The 15,483-nt window shown below is 41.3% G+C and overlaps 1 protein-coding gene across 1 annotated transcript; it reads left to right on the top strand.

The window, feature by feature from the left end:
- The first annotated feature begins 1,385 nt into the window (after positions 1–1,385).
- On the top strand, positions 1,386–11,854 carry KIAA1456 (KIAA1456 ortholog). Its single transcript, XM_018565844.1, has 3 exons — positions 1,386–1,539; positions 8,988–9,161; positions 10,800–11,854. Exons 1-3 carry the CDS (start codon positions 1,386–1,388, stop codon positions 11,834–11,836), a joined length of 1,365 nt encoding a protein of 454 aa, XP_018421346.1. The 3' UTR covers positions 11,837–11,854.
- The last annotated feature ends 3,629 nt before the right edge of the window (positions 11,855–15,483 follow it).

The following is a 15,483-nucleotide window of genomic DNA, read 5'->3' as shown; positions in this document are numbered from 1 at the left end:
GATGCCTGACCCATGTCTGCAGGAGAAGTCAGAAGGAGATGTGAGGGATGTGTGACGCCTGACCCATGTCTGCAGGAAAAGTCAGAAGGAGATGTGAGGAATGAGTGACACCTGACCCATGTCTAGAGAAAAGTCAGAAGGAGATGTGAGAAAATCATTAGACATTGTTAAAGCCCAACTTCAGCCACGTCCCAGGTCCCCCATCCTCTTCTCCCTGCAGTGGCAGTGGGTGGTCCTCTATGCTGCAGAAAATGGAGGTCATGTCGTGACAAAAGAACCTGGGTTTGTATCATTCTGTGAGATGGATGACACACTTCCATAGGGCTCAACGGAAGTGGGGTTTTAGCCTGGAAAAAGACTGGCACAGGTCCACAGAGGAGGTAGTGGAAAGTTGGACCATAGAGGTGTGCAGTGTTATGGTTTTTTTTTTAACTTCAGGACAAAAGGAGTGGGAATCTACAAAAAAAGAAATCCTAGTCTCATGGTTACTTACCTTCTGTGTTGTGTTTTTATGTGAATGTATCCTCAATTTAAACTTAAGCAGGATGTGCTATGATCACTCCAGTACAAAGTATAGTAATCCTCTGAGCTACCAATGTGTTTTTCCGCCTTAACCATATAGTCCATACAGCTGCAGCATCTGCAGCCAAATTTTGTAGCAACCACACCCTCTGTGGCATCTCTGCTGCTCCTCAGCTACTTCCAGGGTCTTTCCTGTATCTTCTCTGCACTTCTGCGACATGCATTGCAGGTGAGATCTGCCAAATGCATTTCTTGCTAACTTAGAGGGCAGTTGCCAGACTGGAGCACTGTCACATGTGGGATGGTGTTGGAATGTGTGCATAGCCCTTTTGCCGATTTTCAGAAAGTCAGCAGTTGTATGGGATTTGCAGAGGACTTAAATTGCAGATTGGACCTCTGAAGATAGGAATCGCCTGCTGTACACCTCATTGTTATTTCACGTGCTTTATGTTCAGTATAGGGTTGCTTAACCTCTCTGTACTATTTAATAGGCTTTGAAATCATTTGTATTCTAACCAGGAGAAGGAAAAAGCAGAGCAGTTGCAATGTGTGGGGGTTTATGGAAGAGCCCAACAGCAAAGCCACAGACAGGATTATTGTTAATTATTAAAATACAGCTCCTTATCGAGAATCTGATTTTTCTTTGTCTGCATCTAGTATTGGTGTCTATGAAAACAAATGTCTGAACATTGTGCCAAACAAGTCAGTGTAATTAAGTTGACTTTTTTTCTGCTCAATGATAGGGATTTTTTTGGCTGATTTAGATGGAGGTTCTCTAGGAGAGATGTGTTTAGCTGTGATATTGCTATTCTTGCCTCTTTTTAATGGTTAAGCTAAGCAATGTTTGGCTGTTCTCTTTCAGCATGGACCATGAAGCTGCCCAGCTGGAAAATCAACATGTGCACAGCATCTATGAGAGCACAGCTCCGTATTTCAATGAAGTGCAGAGTAAAGCTTGGCCGAAGGTTCGACAGTTTCTACTGGAGCAAAAGCCAGGCAGTCTCATTGTGGATATAGGTAAGGATCTCACTGTGGTGTTACCGTAGTTGCCAGTATTTCAGTGTTAATGTTTTATATCTGACAGAATCCAGCAGGACTATTTTGCTTTGTTTCCAGCCTTATCCAAGAGGAATTAACAAATTAATCGCCTTTGTTATCTATACAGCTTTGCTAAATTCCCGCACTGCAAGGGTTAGCTGCTGGTTTATGCCTTATGCCTAGTGGATAAGGAAAATAGCTTTTTCCTGCCCTATAGGCGTATGCTAGCAGTTAACCTTGCAGTGTGGGGGCAGCTCCACTGCAAGGGAAAACGTTTAGTTTCCCTGGAGTTGGGCTTTATTTCTAGTTCCATGTAATCTTTGCATGTTATGTTGTTTAAAAAAAACATAACTACAAATATTTCATCTTAACCCCAGACAAACAGCAAATGCACAGATGAAATACATAAATGGACGCTGTTTCACCTGTCAAAGGATTTGTATTGTTTAGGGAAGCACCAATGACGATATTGAGTATTGGGATGAGTATCGGTGCTGATATCAAGTATTTGGACTCGTACTCACCCAACTGCTTCAATACCTTCCTTGATACCGGAGACCGACAGTGCTGGGAGGGAATATGGAGCTGCCTTCCTGGCCAAACAGCAAGCCAGGCAGCAGGTAATGACCCACCTCCTGGCTTCCTGATTGGCTAGGAAGACGACTCCATGCTGTTTGGCTGGGAAACCGGCTTCTTGGCCAATCTGCATAGATCCAGCCAAACAACATGGAGCCAGCTTCCAGTCGAATCAGGAAGTTGGGCAGCGAGTGATGACCCACCTCCCGGCTTCCTGATTTGCTGGGTAGCTGGCTTCATGTTGATTTGCTGGGAAGCCGGCTTCCTGGCCAATCAGCATCGAGCCGGCCAAACAGCATCGAGCTGGCTTCCAAGGCAATCAAGAAGCCCGGCTTACTGATTACCCTGGAAGCTGCCTCCATGCTAGCGGAAGTACTGGTAACGGTACTTGGTATCAGCAAGCACCGAAATATAAATATCGGTACTCGTACTCGATACCGGTATCGGTGCATCTCTAGTATTTTTGTTCATACAGTCCTGAGATTTATACAGCTCTGACACAGTAGGCCTGTTTTAAGTAAAGCTGGCCATACACTACTAGATTTCCAAACGAACCTTTGTATGAAAGATTTAAAACATTTTTTTTACAACTCAATAATAAATCAGACACTTGATGAATGTCGACCAAAATTTCGTTTGATTTTAACATTTAATTTTGGAATGAATGGAGTTTCCGCAACGAAAACCACATTCACTGTTAGAATTTCGTTTGTTCAAGACAAATTTTCCATTCCATTTAATTATGCATTAACTGCTTGAAGACCAGGTAATTAGACCCCCTTCCTGCCCAGGCCATTTTTCAGTATTCAGTGGTATTTAATCACCACTGCGGTTTTTATTTTTTACTATAATTAGGAAAAATTATAGAAAATTTGGAAAAAAAACTTTTTTTAACATTATGTTAGGAAACATTTATTATTACTCAATTTTCTGGTCAAATATAAAAGACATGGTCACGTCGGGTAAATAGACACCAAACATGTCAAGCTTTAAAATTGTACGCACCCGCGAAATCGCAGACAACTACTATACCCAAAATTGGCCATAGGTGGCGCTTTAAAAGATTTTACCGCTCATCAGTTTAGTGTTATCAGTGATTGATGGCCCTAGAATTATTGCTCCCACTGTGACGTTTGTGGCGATATGTAACATGTGTGGTGTAATGGGCGTCGTATGCGCCCCCGATGCATTTTTGCATGCGTGTATATATGGGTGGGGACTTTAAAAATGTTTTTGTTTTTTTTATTCTTTTTTATGTGTAACTTTACATTTTTTGGGGGGAAACTTTAATTTTTCTTTCCAGCTTCTGAAGCTGGAGAGTGACACAAGAATGCGGAAGTGATGTAAAATACAACACTTCCACATGGTAGGCGTGTCTGAGCGGCCGTCTAAAGACGCACGTTCAGATCTAGAGAGCTCCCGGCCGGCCGTTTTTATACAACGGCCGGCCCGGAGGTAGTTAAAGCGGGGTGCAATCACAGCGGCTGGTCAAATTACTCTGTATTGTGCTACTTTCTCTTTGTGGAAGACTGTGTGGATCTTATTGGGGGTGGGATAAGAACACTTGACTTGATTGTTCACATGACTGACCAGCTTGTGTTCTGCGAATACAAGACTACTAGCAACCAGGGGCATAGGATAGGGGTCTACGCAGTCAGTGCTGCTAATCGGTGAAAGGCTGGAAGTGTAGGAAAGGTACACAAGCCCCCTAACCCCATTTTTTCCGCTCACAATAAGACAGAGAAAGTGGGACAGAGAGGTGCTGTAACTACTTTGGTTTATTGGGAGAGTGCTAAGGGGTAGTAAGGGGAGTTGCTCCTAGTGCATCACTCATAATCTTGGATAACAACAAAAACACATGCTCTGGGTACCTGGAGCGTACCTTTAATGAGTCCATTAAATTGCAAGAAGCGCAAAAGAAGAAAACCACATGAGAAGAGCAAAAAGGCAAAATATGTCATTTTGTCCAAAACTTTATGCTGTACACGTCTACTATATTGTCATAAAGCTTTTGTTATCATCTTACTTTGTCGTGAATACGGAATATTAAAACCATCCCGCTTTTGCCATCCCAATGTCCCGTTTTTGGTTCAAGGAAATAGGGTCAGCCTAACTTTAAGGGACATCAAAACTTTCAGTTCAACACAAGCCAAAGCTTTTGTTTGCTTTGGATAAAATGGATAGGGGTTTGAACCCCATTTTGGTTTGTAGCGCTGTCTGTGTTGGGGAGATTTTCTGTTATTTCCTGTTCTGTGATGGTTCCCTGAGATCAGAAGTAATTGAAAATCTTATCAGGAACACAGCAACAAAAGTTTTTTCTTTAGTTGATAAGAGAAGGTTTAAAAAATGTGTGAGATTTTATTTCTGTATGTGACCATATTGGGTTAAGTTTCCCCTTCACTTCCAGTTCTTGTTGCTATTGTCTTATGAAAAGAAGGTGAAGGAAAAAAATCCCAATGGGGACAGAGCAGTAAACACCTGACAGGCTCTAACATGTCCTACTCTACCAAAGCTAAAAATAGAGGATCTGAATTTTCAGTTCAGTTTTTTGGTGGCAAGTAAAACCAAAATAAGAAAAGAAAAACATCCAAGAATGAAAACTAATTCACTAGAGTGCCATATGCCCAAACCCACAGTACCTTAGTCCACCTTCTTTAAGTATATACATGATTGAATGCTTGTTTAGGGTACAGGGGATGTAATGGAGAGAATTACTTATCTTAATCCACTCCTCTCTGGTTCTGGTATCGATAACTGGTCTCACAGAGCCACTCCTCATCTCTGGTTGTGTTGACTTCCAAGTTCCTACCCCTCTTGGCCATCCCCTCTTGGCCATTGTACCTGATGATGTCAAGGGCCCACTCATTCTGGTGCGGGAGCAAAGAATAGTGCCAGCTGCCATGGGTCCAAGGAATAAGTTAAGTACTGTATTCTTCTCTATCACATTCCCCCAGACTAAGCAAGCATTAGATCCTGAATATACCGGGAGAAGGTTCACACCTAGGTGACACCTCACCACGCGGCAATCATGTACAATTCCGTGCGGATTGCCGCTGGGTCAAGATTTGCCAAGGTGTGAACCGATTACGCTGTGGGTGGCATTATTTTCTAATGGCACCCCAGTCGTGCTGGGTGGATCACACAGTTTCCCAGGAGGCTAAAACAGCTGCGTGTCGTGTATTGCAAAAAAAAAAAAAGGTACATTGTCACCCCATTAAAATCATTGGGGCCGCGCGGCAATCGCTGCCTGCATTGTACAGAGCCGGGCAATTTCCACGGCGCGCGTCCCGGGTGTCGTGTGGTGTAGTGCAGGTGTGCAGTGTTAGCTTTAGGGCTGCAACAACGAATCGACATAATCGATTATAATCGATGATTGAAAAAGTTGTCAACTTTTTCAATCATCGATTAATCGGCTACCGATTGGTTGGCCCTGTTCACGGCTCCACAGGCCGTGTAAAATATACAGCACAATGTACCATCAGCTACAGAGCACTACAAATCCCAGCAATACATTTTACACTGTATGTATAATGTATTGCTGGGATTTGTTGTATTCCTATATAGCTGGTGGTATTCTGCATTGCGCTGTATAGAGGACTACAAATCAAGGAATAATACATTATACAGAGCAATGCAGAATACCACCAGCTATAGAGGAGTACAACAAATCCCAGCAATAGTACATTATACAGTGGTGCAATGCCGAATACCACTAGCTATAGAGGACTACAACACCCAGCAATAGTACATTATACAGCGCAATGCAGAATACCCCCAGCTATAATGTACTATTGCTGGGATTTGTTGTATTCCTCTATAGCTGGTGGTATTCTGCATTGCGCTGTATAATGTATTATTGCTGAGTTTTGTAGTCCTCTATAGCCGGTGCCATTCTGCATTGATTGCTGTATAATTTTACACTTTCCTTTTCACTATATTGCACACCATACTTTTCTTCATTTACTTTTCTTTCTTTACTTCCACCGCTCCAAGCTTGCTCCTGTGATGGACTGCAATCTCAATACAAACAAGTAGTCCCATCACTGGAGCCATTTTTAAAAATTTCTTTAATTTTTTATCCGATTAATCGAACTTAATAATCGGCTAACTAATCGATTTTGAAAATAATCGTTAGCTGCAGCTCTAGTTAGCTTACCATTTAAAATGAAGAGCCACAAGCCATCTACCTCCCCCTGCCTGAGTGATTCCAGCTTCCCTTGTATACAGTGACATAAGAAGAGCATATACTGTAATGTGGGTAGAATGTTTCAATACTTAGTAAAGTTCTTCACTTCTATGAAAAATAAATGGACGTTGCTTGCACAGTGACATGGAAAATGAACAGCTCATAAAGCAAATACTGCTAATGAGTGTGATGGTTTTTATAGCCTTGCATACTTAACACTTCAGTATATCAGCCTGTGTTCACTGCACTTCTCTATTAAAAGCCTTCGCTGTATTAATCGTCTTTCACAGCCTTGCAGAGACTTGCTATATCTTGGTCTATTAATGGCTTTTGGTTCCTTCACACATTACTTGTGTTTCCAATTAACAAGGCTTGGGTTAAAGTGTCTAAACATCTATTTTCAGTGTCAGCATTTTGCTATATTTTCTTAGCCAAGGGATCGTGAGGGTATGCATGTTTTCATTTGTTTTTTCCTTTGCATGTACTGTACTTTGCTGATCTGATCTCCGTACATAATGATCAGACGTCATGTAGAATTATCCTAAAAAAGCTTACTGCTGGTTTTTATGTCACTTATTTCTTACAATGCTGTGAGTTTTCTTTACTTCATTCCTTCCCTACCCATGATTGTGTTGCATTGTATTATTAGTAAGGCTAAAAGAATGTGAGCTCAGTTGAGCCTCATTCACACCAGGGCGACAGCACTTCAGCGTTTTTTTACGCGTTTTTTGTAGCACGTGTTTGTGCTTTTTTGCGCGTTTCAGTGCATTTTACAGGCATTTTCTGTTGATTTGTAAGAGCGTTATAAGGCTCATTTTCAGTTGTCCATTGAAAAGCAGTCTCAGCTGCAGAAACGGGCTGAGAAAAAGGATGGAAAAGTGCAAAAACGCACTGATCGGCGTCTTGAAGTCTATAGAGCATAACGAGCTGATAAGCGCCATAAAAGAAGCTTATGGACTGTTTTAAACAACGCGTCCATTGTTATGCGTGATTCTGCGCGTACGGCCCCATAGGAATACATGGGATTTTGATTTGCATGCCTTTCAGCACTAAAAGAAACGCACAACGAAGCGCCTTGGTGTGAACGGGGCCTAATTGACAGATATGAACATTTTCCCTTCACTGCTGGTTTCCACAATCTGTGCTCTTTTTCCCACCATTCAACTTGGATTACTGTCTGCGCCAAACCCACTTGCTGCACTGTACCTGGTTGGCAACATTCTTGAGAAAGGGGTGTGATTATCCCCAAAGTCCGGGGGTTCTGGAGCCTTTATTCTTGAAAAACACTCTTGAGCTTGAGTTATAGATATTCTATAAGAGGCCGGCCGGTCTCTTATTCTTGACTGTATTGCCACTGTTATTAATCTGTGTTTTGTTTATGCATATGCTTAGGCCAGGGATGTGCCGTCAGGGGAGACAGGTGAAGCAGAGCCTCACCTAGTATTATGGAGGAAAAAGCTGTCAGCTTCAAGTCTGAAGCTGACAGCTTTTTCTCCATTCAGATCGACCGGTAACAGGTTACAGAGCAGGAAAAGCCTCCCCGCTGTGTAACCTGTCATGGATGGAACGCTGCCTGTTAATACAGGTGGCGCTGCATCCGGCTTTTGACAGGTAGTTAGGTTACACAGCAGCGGGCTTCCCCTCTGCTTGTGTAACCTAACTAGTGAGGCAAGAGCTCTCACAGCCTCTACTCTGTGTTAGAGACGTGAGCTCTGTAGATGGTTTGGACCAATGGCAAAGTGCCATTGGTCCAAGCTGTCCAATCAAAAAAAGAAAAAAAACACTGAGGCCATCGATCTCGATGCCTCAGCAGTGACGAGCAAGTGAAGGACAGGAAGGCCCCTCCCTGTCCCCTGTCCCCTCCCTTTCTCCTCCCTCCCTCCTTCACACTAGCTTGGGGCTTCGGCGGGCTGGGGTTGTGGCTACGACAGGATATGGGCGGGGCTTCAGCAGGCTGGGGGCGGGGCTGGACATACTGGGGGAGAGGCTGGAGAATGCCTCACCCGGAACCAAAGGTACCGCTCGTCACTGGCTTAGGCTGACTTTGAATATATGTATATTTGATAATCAGTACATATGCATTTAAGATGTTTTTGCTGCATGCTCTTCTGACACTCCCGCAAGTGTCAGATTCCTACTAAACTTGCGCTGCTCAGAGCATGGATTTGAAAAAAAAGAAAGAAACAGTAGGGACACTTGTCAGTATGTATTATGCTATACTGCTACAATGATTTTAATTAAAAAGGGTGAGGTCTGGTGACAAGGTCTCTATAAAGGGACATGTGATTAGTTCTGGGTCCAGTCATCTAGCTAGTATCTCATCATCTTGTATAGGAGGTGACAAGGGGTACTGGCCACTTGCTAAGAATGTGAATGACGATCTGCTCTTTTATGGCCCTTAAGTGCATATAAGGAAGCATCTCTGGGCTGTTATTACAATGCCTCCCACACACTAATATTACTTAAGTCTGTATTTCTCATTTATAATTTAAAAAGGAACTTTTAGCCAAGCCATGTGACTGTTCTAGAAGCCTCTGATTTAAGCAGGCATTTCTTGACCTGCAGGTTGTTCAAATCAATCCATGGGTACATCTGATAGTCGTAGAAAGCAGCAAGTCTGTAAAGTAGTACAAGACATTTACAGAAATCTGTTGTCTCTTTGCAGGCTGCGGTACAGGAAAGTACCTTAGTGTGAACCCGGAGACATATAATCTGGGCTGTGATTACTGTGAGCCCCTGGTGGAGATTGGGAGGAATAACAACCTGGAGGTCATGGTGTGTGACAACCTAAATCTCCCTTTTAGAGACCAATGCTTTGACACTGTCATTTCCATTGGAGGTAAGTCTGACACTTTGTTACCTGGACAGATCTTAGCTAATGATTTATATGTATTTTGTTTATGCTGACTGAGAAGGGAATTAATGCAGAAACATAATTAGTGTCCCAAGTATAAGAAGGAGTATTTTTAGCTTTATCTTATCTAGGTACTAATCAGAGCTTTTAAATGCAACTGTATAGGGATCAGAGAACACATAACTGTTGTGGGCCAAGTGTCTGCACTGGGAGGGTGAGAGAGCCTGTCAGTGCTGCACATGGTCAGTGTAACATTGCATATCCACCATTCATAGTATATAGTTGTTAAACTGATGTGATAAACAACACTCATCTATGCAAGGATTTAGTGGCAGTTTTTTTAGGAACAGCCACAGTCAGGATGATGATGAACCACAAAGACTGCTACCTATATCATTTTTGATACTGAATGTTACTGAAAAGAACTGACCCTTGAGTCGCAAGAAGGCAGCCGTTCTAAAGACAGAAGGGACCTAGAAAACAACATATTTATGTATAAGAAAATAGTTTCAAAAACAGTCAAAATCTTTTTATTAGATGGTTTGAGACTTTAACTTGTTTGAACATATAATGCAAGAATAAAGCCGCTCTACCTTCTCAGACCCAATATTCCATGGAAACTGAAGTGCTCAGCAAAGCCCCTGCCAGACTCAGGCAGCAAAAGGAAGTGGAAAAAGGCTGGCACTCGAAGGAATCCTCTTAATGGCGTCTCTTTGTTGAAAAGGCATAAAAGCAGTTATGAAGATTGCTAACATGTTTCAGTCCCCCAATGGACCTTAATCATAGCATTATTGCTATGATTAAGGTCCCTTGGGGGACTGAAACATGCTAGCAATCTTTTTTCAATAAAGAGACACCATTAAGAGGATTCCTACGAGTGCCAGCTTTAGTTTGAACATATATTGTAACTTAATTCAGTTCTAGTCCTCTCCTAGTCCTTCATTGAGTTCTGGTCTGTCACTGAATTTGCTAGTTAGCTATTTTAACGGTGGCTGCTGAAGATAAAGCGCACTACACCCTTTTGTCTTCAGACCTCAACAGAGACCCAATTCTTCCATAGGACACTGGCCTTCCCAGTTATTTCTTCTACTTTATAAAGAATCCAGCAAGGGAACATAATAATGACCGGGCTTTGTAATTGATAGTACTGACCAGTCTGGAGGAGATATCTCAGCATTGGAGTTCTTGAAAGATACTGGATAAAATGCCATTTTGTGATTAAACTTTCCAGTCACCATGCAGAAACTAAAAAAACTGTTGTCGAGTGGCGTTACATACATTTTATTTTGTCCTCTGAAAAATCAATAATTAGAGATTGTACAGTATTTATTATCCTTCATCTAACCATATATTTTGTTTAATGTTTTGTGCAAAGTTTATCCTTTTTTATAGTGATATCATTTTGATTTGTTCCCATAGAAAAACAGTAATTTTAATTATTGCAACTACATGGAGAATTATGAAAATGGTAACATAATACTATTGCTAGCCATTTCTTGGATCACAATGTTCTTTTACATAAAAAACGATTATATTTTAATAGCTTTTTTTTTTAAATTAAATGAAGAGCATTGAATATTAAGTTGACAGTTAATTCTGGGTTCTTTTTTGTTTTTGTTATAGTAATTCATCATTTTTCTACCAAACAAAGAAGAATCCGTGCAATAAAAGAAATGGTGAGAATCCTGCTTCCAGGTGGTCAGATAATGCTGTACGTTTGGGCCATGGAACAAAAGAGCCGCAGGTTTGAAAAGCAAGACGTGTTTGTGCCATGGAACAAAGCATTGCTGCCTCAACGCACCTCTGACACAAGCCAATGTGAAAGCAGACAGAACTCTGCTTTAAATTCCAAGCAACACAACATAGACTTGAAGTCAATGAGAGAGGATGAGACCATCAACTTACATAATCTGAGACAAACACTGGAATCTAAACAACCACACAGTTCTGGCAACTGTATAGCAGCTGAATCATGCTGCATTAAGTTTTCTAATGAAGACACAAGACTCTACAGTGCCATTGGAAGATCAATTCGTTCCTGGTTCTTCTCTCGATCCCTCGATGAGTCCTCTTTAAGGAGACAGATTGATAAGATGAAGTCTCTGAGCCCTGTCAGTGGTTGGGTGAATAGTACTGTATCTGTGCAGCCGCCTCGACACTGTAGTCTAGACCTTGGGCACCAGAGATTAATACTCAAGGAGCACAGTTTTGATGATAATGATGTCTTCATTAAAAACAGTTCACACGAAAAGCAGCAGTGGTTCCTAACCTTAGATTCCTCAAAGACAGAAAATGGAAAGCACTGTGAATTGGCTCGGGATGGCACAAAGCAGGCTGGTTTACAGGCAGATCCTAAGCACTGCAGTTGCATTTGTAGCAATGACAGCGAAACGCGTCACCAAAGCAGACTTTTGAAGAGAACATCCACCACTGAGTCCAGCGATTCAGTCCTAGATGAAACAGTGGCTGCTAGCGATCAGGAGGCTGATACATTAGACTCCAAGGCATTTTTGAGATATTACCATGTGTTCCGTGAGGGAGAACTGCAGAGCCTTTTGGAGAGCGACGTTCCAGAACTGAATGTTATCAATTGTTGCTTTGACCATGGCAACTGGTGTATAATTGCAGAAAAGAAGCAATGTTGTATTGTAGATAACTAACTTTTATCAAGTGAGCTTGAAAGGAACCTGTTAGTATAGAAATATGAGATCTCTCAATGCTGAATTGCTTTTGAAGCATCCGTATCCTTCCGTCACTACATGGGCACATTTGGCTGTGTAACATGGACTAATTAGTGAGATTTTATGGTAAAGCAATTGCTTAAAAGTACGTATCTTTAGTATATAATTCCCAATTACAAGCAGAAGAGCCCTTCTAGGTGATAATGTCTAGGCACACTATCTTCTTGTAGTCTTGCAGGAGCCATCAATCATTTTGCATTATTAAATGCAAATATACCGCCCACTTTTGATCATTGGGTTATACTGATGGGATCTACAGAGAGCCAGGCCTGGGAACTGAAAGAGCTGACCAATCATACCTTGTGCCTCCTATATGTTGGGTGTCACCAGGGCCGGCCTTAGGCCTTTAGGCGCCCTGTGCGAGAAAGCTTTACAGCGCCCCTCAGTGACCACACCCCTCAGTGACCACACCCTTTAGTGGCCACACCCCCAGTAACCACACCCATTTATCACCCATATTTTTGGTAAAATATAAAAAGACGGGGTCACGTCGGGTAAATAGACACCAAACATGTCATGCTTTAAAATTGCGCGCACCCGCAAAATCGCAAAAAAATTACCATGGCCAAAATTGACCATAGGTGACGCTTAAAAAACTTTTACCGCTCATTGTCATATCGGATGGCCAGCGCCCAGCGGTGAGGGGGAGAGAAGCCGCCCCCAGGACGAGCTGTGTCGGCCGCGCGGCGCCCTTGTTGCCATGGCGCCCTGTGCGGCCGCACTGCTCGCACACCCCTAAGGCCGGCCCTGGGTGTCACACAGCAATGCAGAATGGATGACAAAGTGGGCAAAAACCAGCTGCAGAATGCTTACTGTAGATGGTATATAATTGACAAATGACATGTTCCACACTGTGTGAATGATAATGTTGCCAAAGTCTAGGTCCACTTTCTGGTTTCTTAACACCTAATATACATATGCTTGTTCCAAGTCAATGAGTCACCAAGTAGCAGGAAGGATAAAGACGGCAGCCCTGGGCCATGTTCTTTAAAACATGTCAGATGTGACAGCTTCTGTATGTCTATCTTGACAGGTTCTCCATTAATTAGGCCAGTGTTTTTTGAAAGTGTGTTTCTTTCACCTAAACAGGATGGTTGACTTTTTTTGATCACAAGCTGCTATCATCAATTCATTTTGATGTCATTCTGCTGATCTAATTATATCTAAGAGACATTTTGTGCCTGCAATGGCATACATTCATTATCTCCTAAATACTCTAGAAGTATCTAGATGTATATCTAGATAGGTGTATATGCTAGCTGACATAGGGCTTCAATTGTGAGCGTGTGGGAGATTTCTTTATTATCCCCAGAAAGGAGCAGATAGCGTGGTTCATCTGGAGTCCGTTTCATAGTTCACCTGCAGGTGCGATCTCATATTGCTGCACAGTCATTCAGATATAATGACATTCTACAGCCATGTGACGGTTTGACTTCAGACCAGCAAGCAATGTAAACAATCCTGCTTTGAATTGCAAGTGGTCAGTGTGATAGCGGAGGTAGGCACCTCTCCGTTACTGTACAGGTTCAGAAGCAATGGACAGATTTTAGTTCATCACAGAAATAATGTTAATAATAGTTATAAACTTGTCTTTTATTTTAAGTCGTAGATAGGTCTAAGTTCTATATTTTAATGTATTTTGTTTTTTGTATAGTAGTTACTGTTTTTGTTATTTATTTATTTTATTATTAGTGCAAACAACAATACTTGAAACTATTTTATACAAATTAGCCATTTGCTCATAATCGTATATTTTTTACTATGCATGTTTCTTTATGGCAAATGCCTTTTTAATTTATTTTAATATGAAAATGAGTATTTAAGCAATACTACATGTATATAATATTGTCATTATCACACACAATTGTCAGTTTATATTAGTCATGGTGGTTTAGTCCAGTACGTCAATGTATTCAATATAATTACAGATAGTGAGTCATTTTAAATGCAGGTTCATTTGCTATTATGTATTAGGTATTTTATTTTGCTGAATATAAAATAATTAAAGTGCAACATGTTCTTAACTGCCAGCATTGCTGTATTGTCAGTATAATATTCAATAATATTCAGGTAGGTGAAAAAAACCTGTACTGAGGGAAATATGGCTGACCTCTTTTTGAAATTGATAAACAAAAAAGTGGGTATCTCCCAGAACACCCATCGGAACTGTGACACCGCACCCCTAAATTCAATACATAAAAAAACCACAATAATGGGGCTTTGAAAGTGTCTAATCGAGAATGTGGGATAACATAGCTAACTTGGTAACAGAATATATTAAGTAGTCATATATATAAAAAATATTAAGGATTTTATTTCCATGATCTCAGTATACTTAAAAAACATTTGATTAATCTACAAAGTTACAAAAATAGGTGACGAATGCATAAAATACATAAATAAACCTCTCTGGACTTCGTGCCAATACATAATAAATAAATAAGAACAACATATTTCATAGTAAGGGGCATGCATTTCATGAACAATATCTATACATATTTACAATTCAATATAATTTCATCTGTGATCGCACTAATCCAGCCCTTGATGCGTTTCACTAATGCTTTCTCAGGAGGTTTTTTTGAGGTAAGTCTTTGTAATTTCTTTGTAGATAATTGAGTCCAAAACTGATATAATAATAATAATTCATATTGCACATGTATAAATATCTGCATTATAGTATATAATCCAATTAGCTACATGCATACCATCTTGAAAAATTGGGCAGTGGATGGGTCTACACCCCTGGAGGACTCTAACTAACCAGGAAGGAGAGAGGGTGGAGAGAACAAAACGACAGCAGAACCGGGGGAACAGCGCATCTATATATATATATATACATAAAGGGGAAACTCGAATAATTAGAATATCGTGCAAAAGTTAATTTATTTCACTAATGCAACTTAAAAGGTGAAACTAATAAACTAATATATGAGATAGACTCATTACATGCAAAGCAAGATAGTTCAAGCCGTGATTTGTCATAATTGTGATGATTATGGCTTACAGCTCATGAAAACCCCAAATCCACAATCTCAGAAAATTAGAATATTACATGCAATCAATAAAACAAGGATTGTACATAGAACAATATCGGACCTCTGAAAAGTATAAGCATGCATATGTACTCAGTACTTGGTTTGGGCCCCTTTTGCAGCAATTACTGCCTCAATGCGGCGTGGCATGGAAGCTATCAGCCTGTGGCAGCGCTGAGGTGTTATGGCAGACCAGGATGCTTCAATAGCGGCCTTCAGCTCTTCTGCATTGTTCGGTCTCATGTCTCTCATCTTTCTCTTCGCAATGCCCCATAGATTCTCTATGGGGTTCAGGTCAGGCGAGTTTGCTGGCCAATCAAGCACAGTAATAGCACGGTCATTGAACCAGGTTTTGGTGCTTTTGGCAGTGTGGGCAGGGGCCAAAGTCCTGCTGGAAAATGAAGTCAGCTCCCCCATGGAGCTCGTCTGGGAAAGGAACAATGAAGTGCTCCAAAATCTCCTGGTAGACGGCTGCGTTGACCTTGGACTTAATGAAGCACAGTGGACCAACACCAGCAGATGACATGGCTC

The sequence above is a fragment of the Nanorana parkeri genome, unplaced genomic scaffold (assembly GCF_000935625.1).
Source record: "Nanorana parkeri isolate BGI_ZX_2015 unplaced genomic scaffold, ASM93562v1 scaffold892, whole genome shotgun sequence".
Taxonomy (NCBI): domain Eukaryota; kingdom Metazoa; phylum Chordata; class Amphibia; order Anura; family Dicroglossidae; genus Nanorana; species Nanorana parkeri.
Note: the sequence above shows the minus strand (reverse complement) of the source record. Positions and strands in the feature narration are given on the sequence as shown.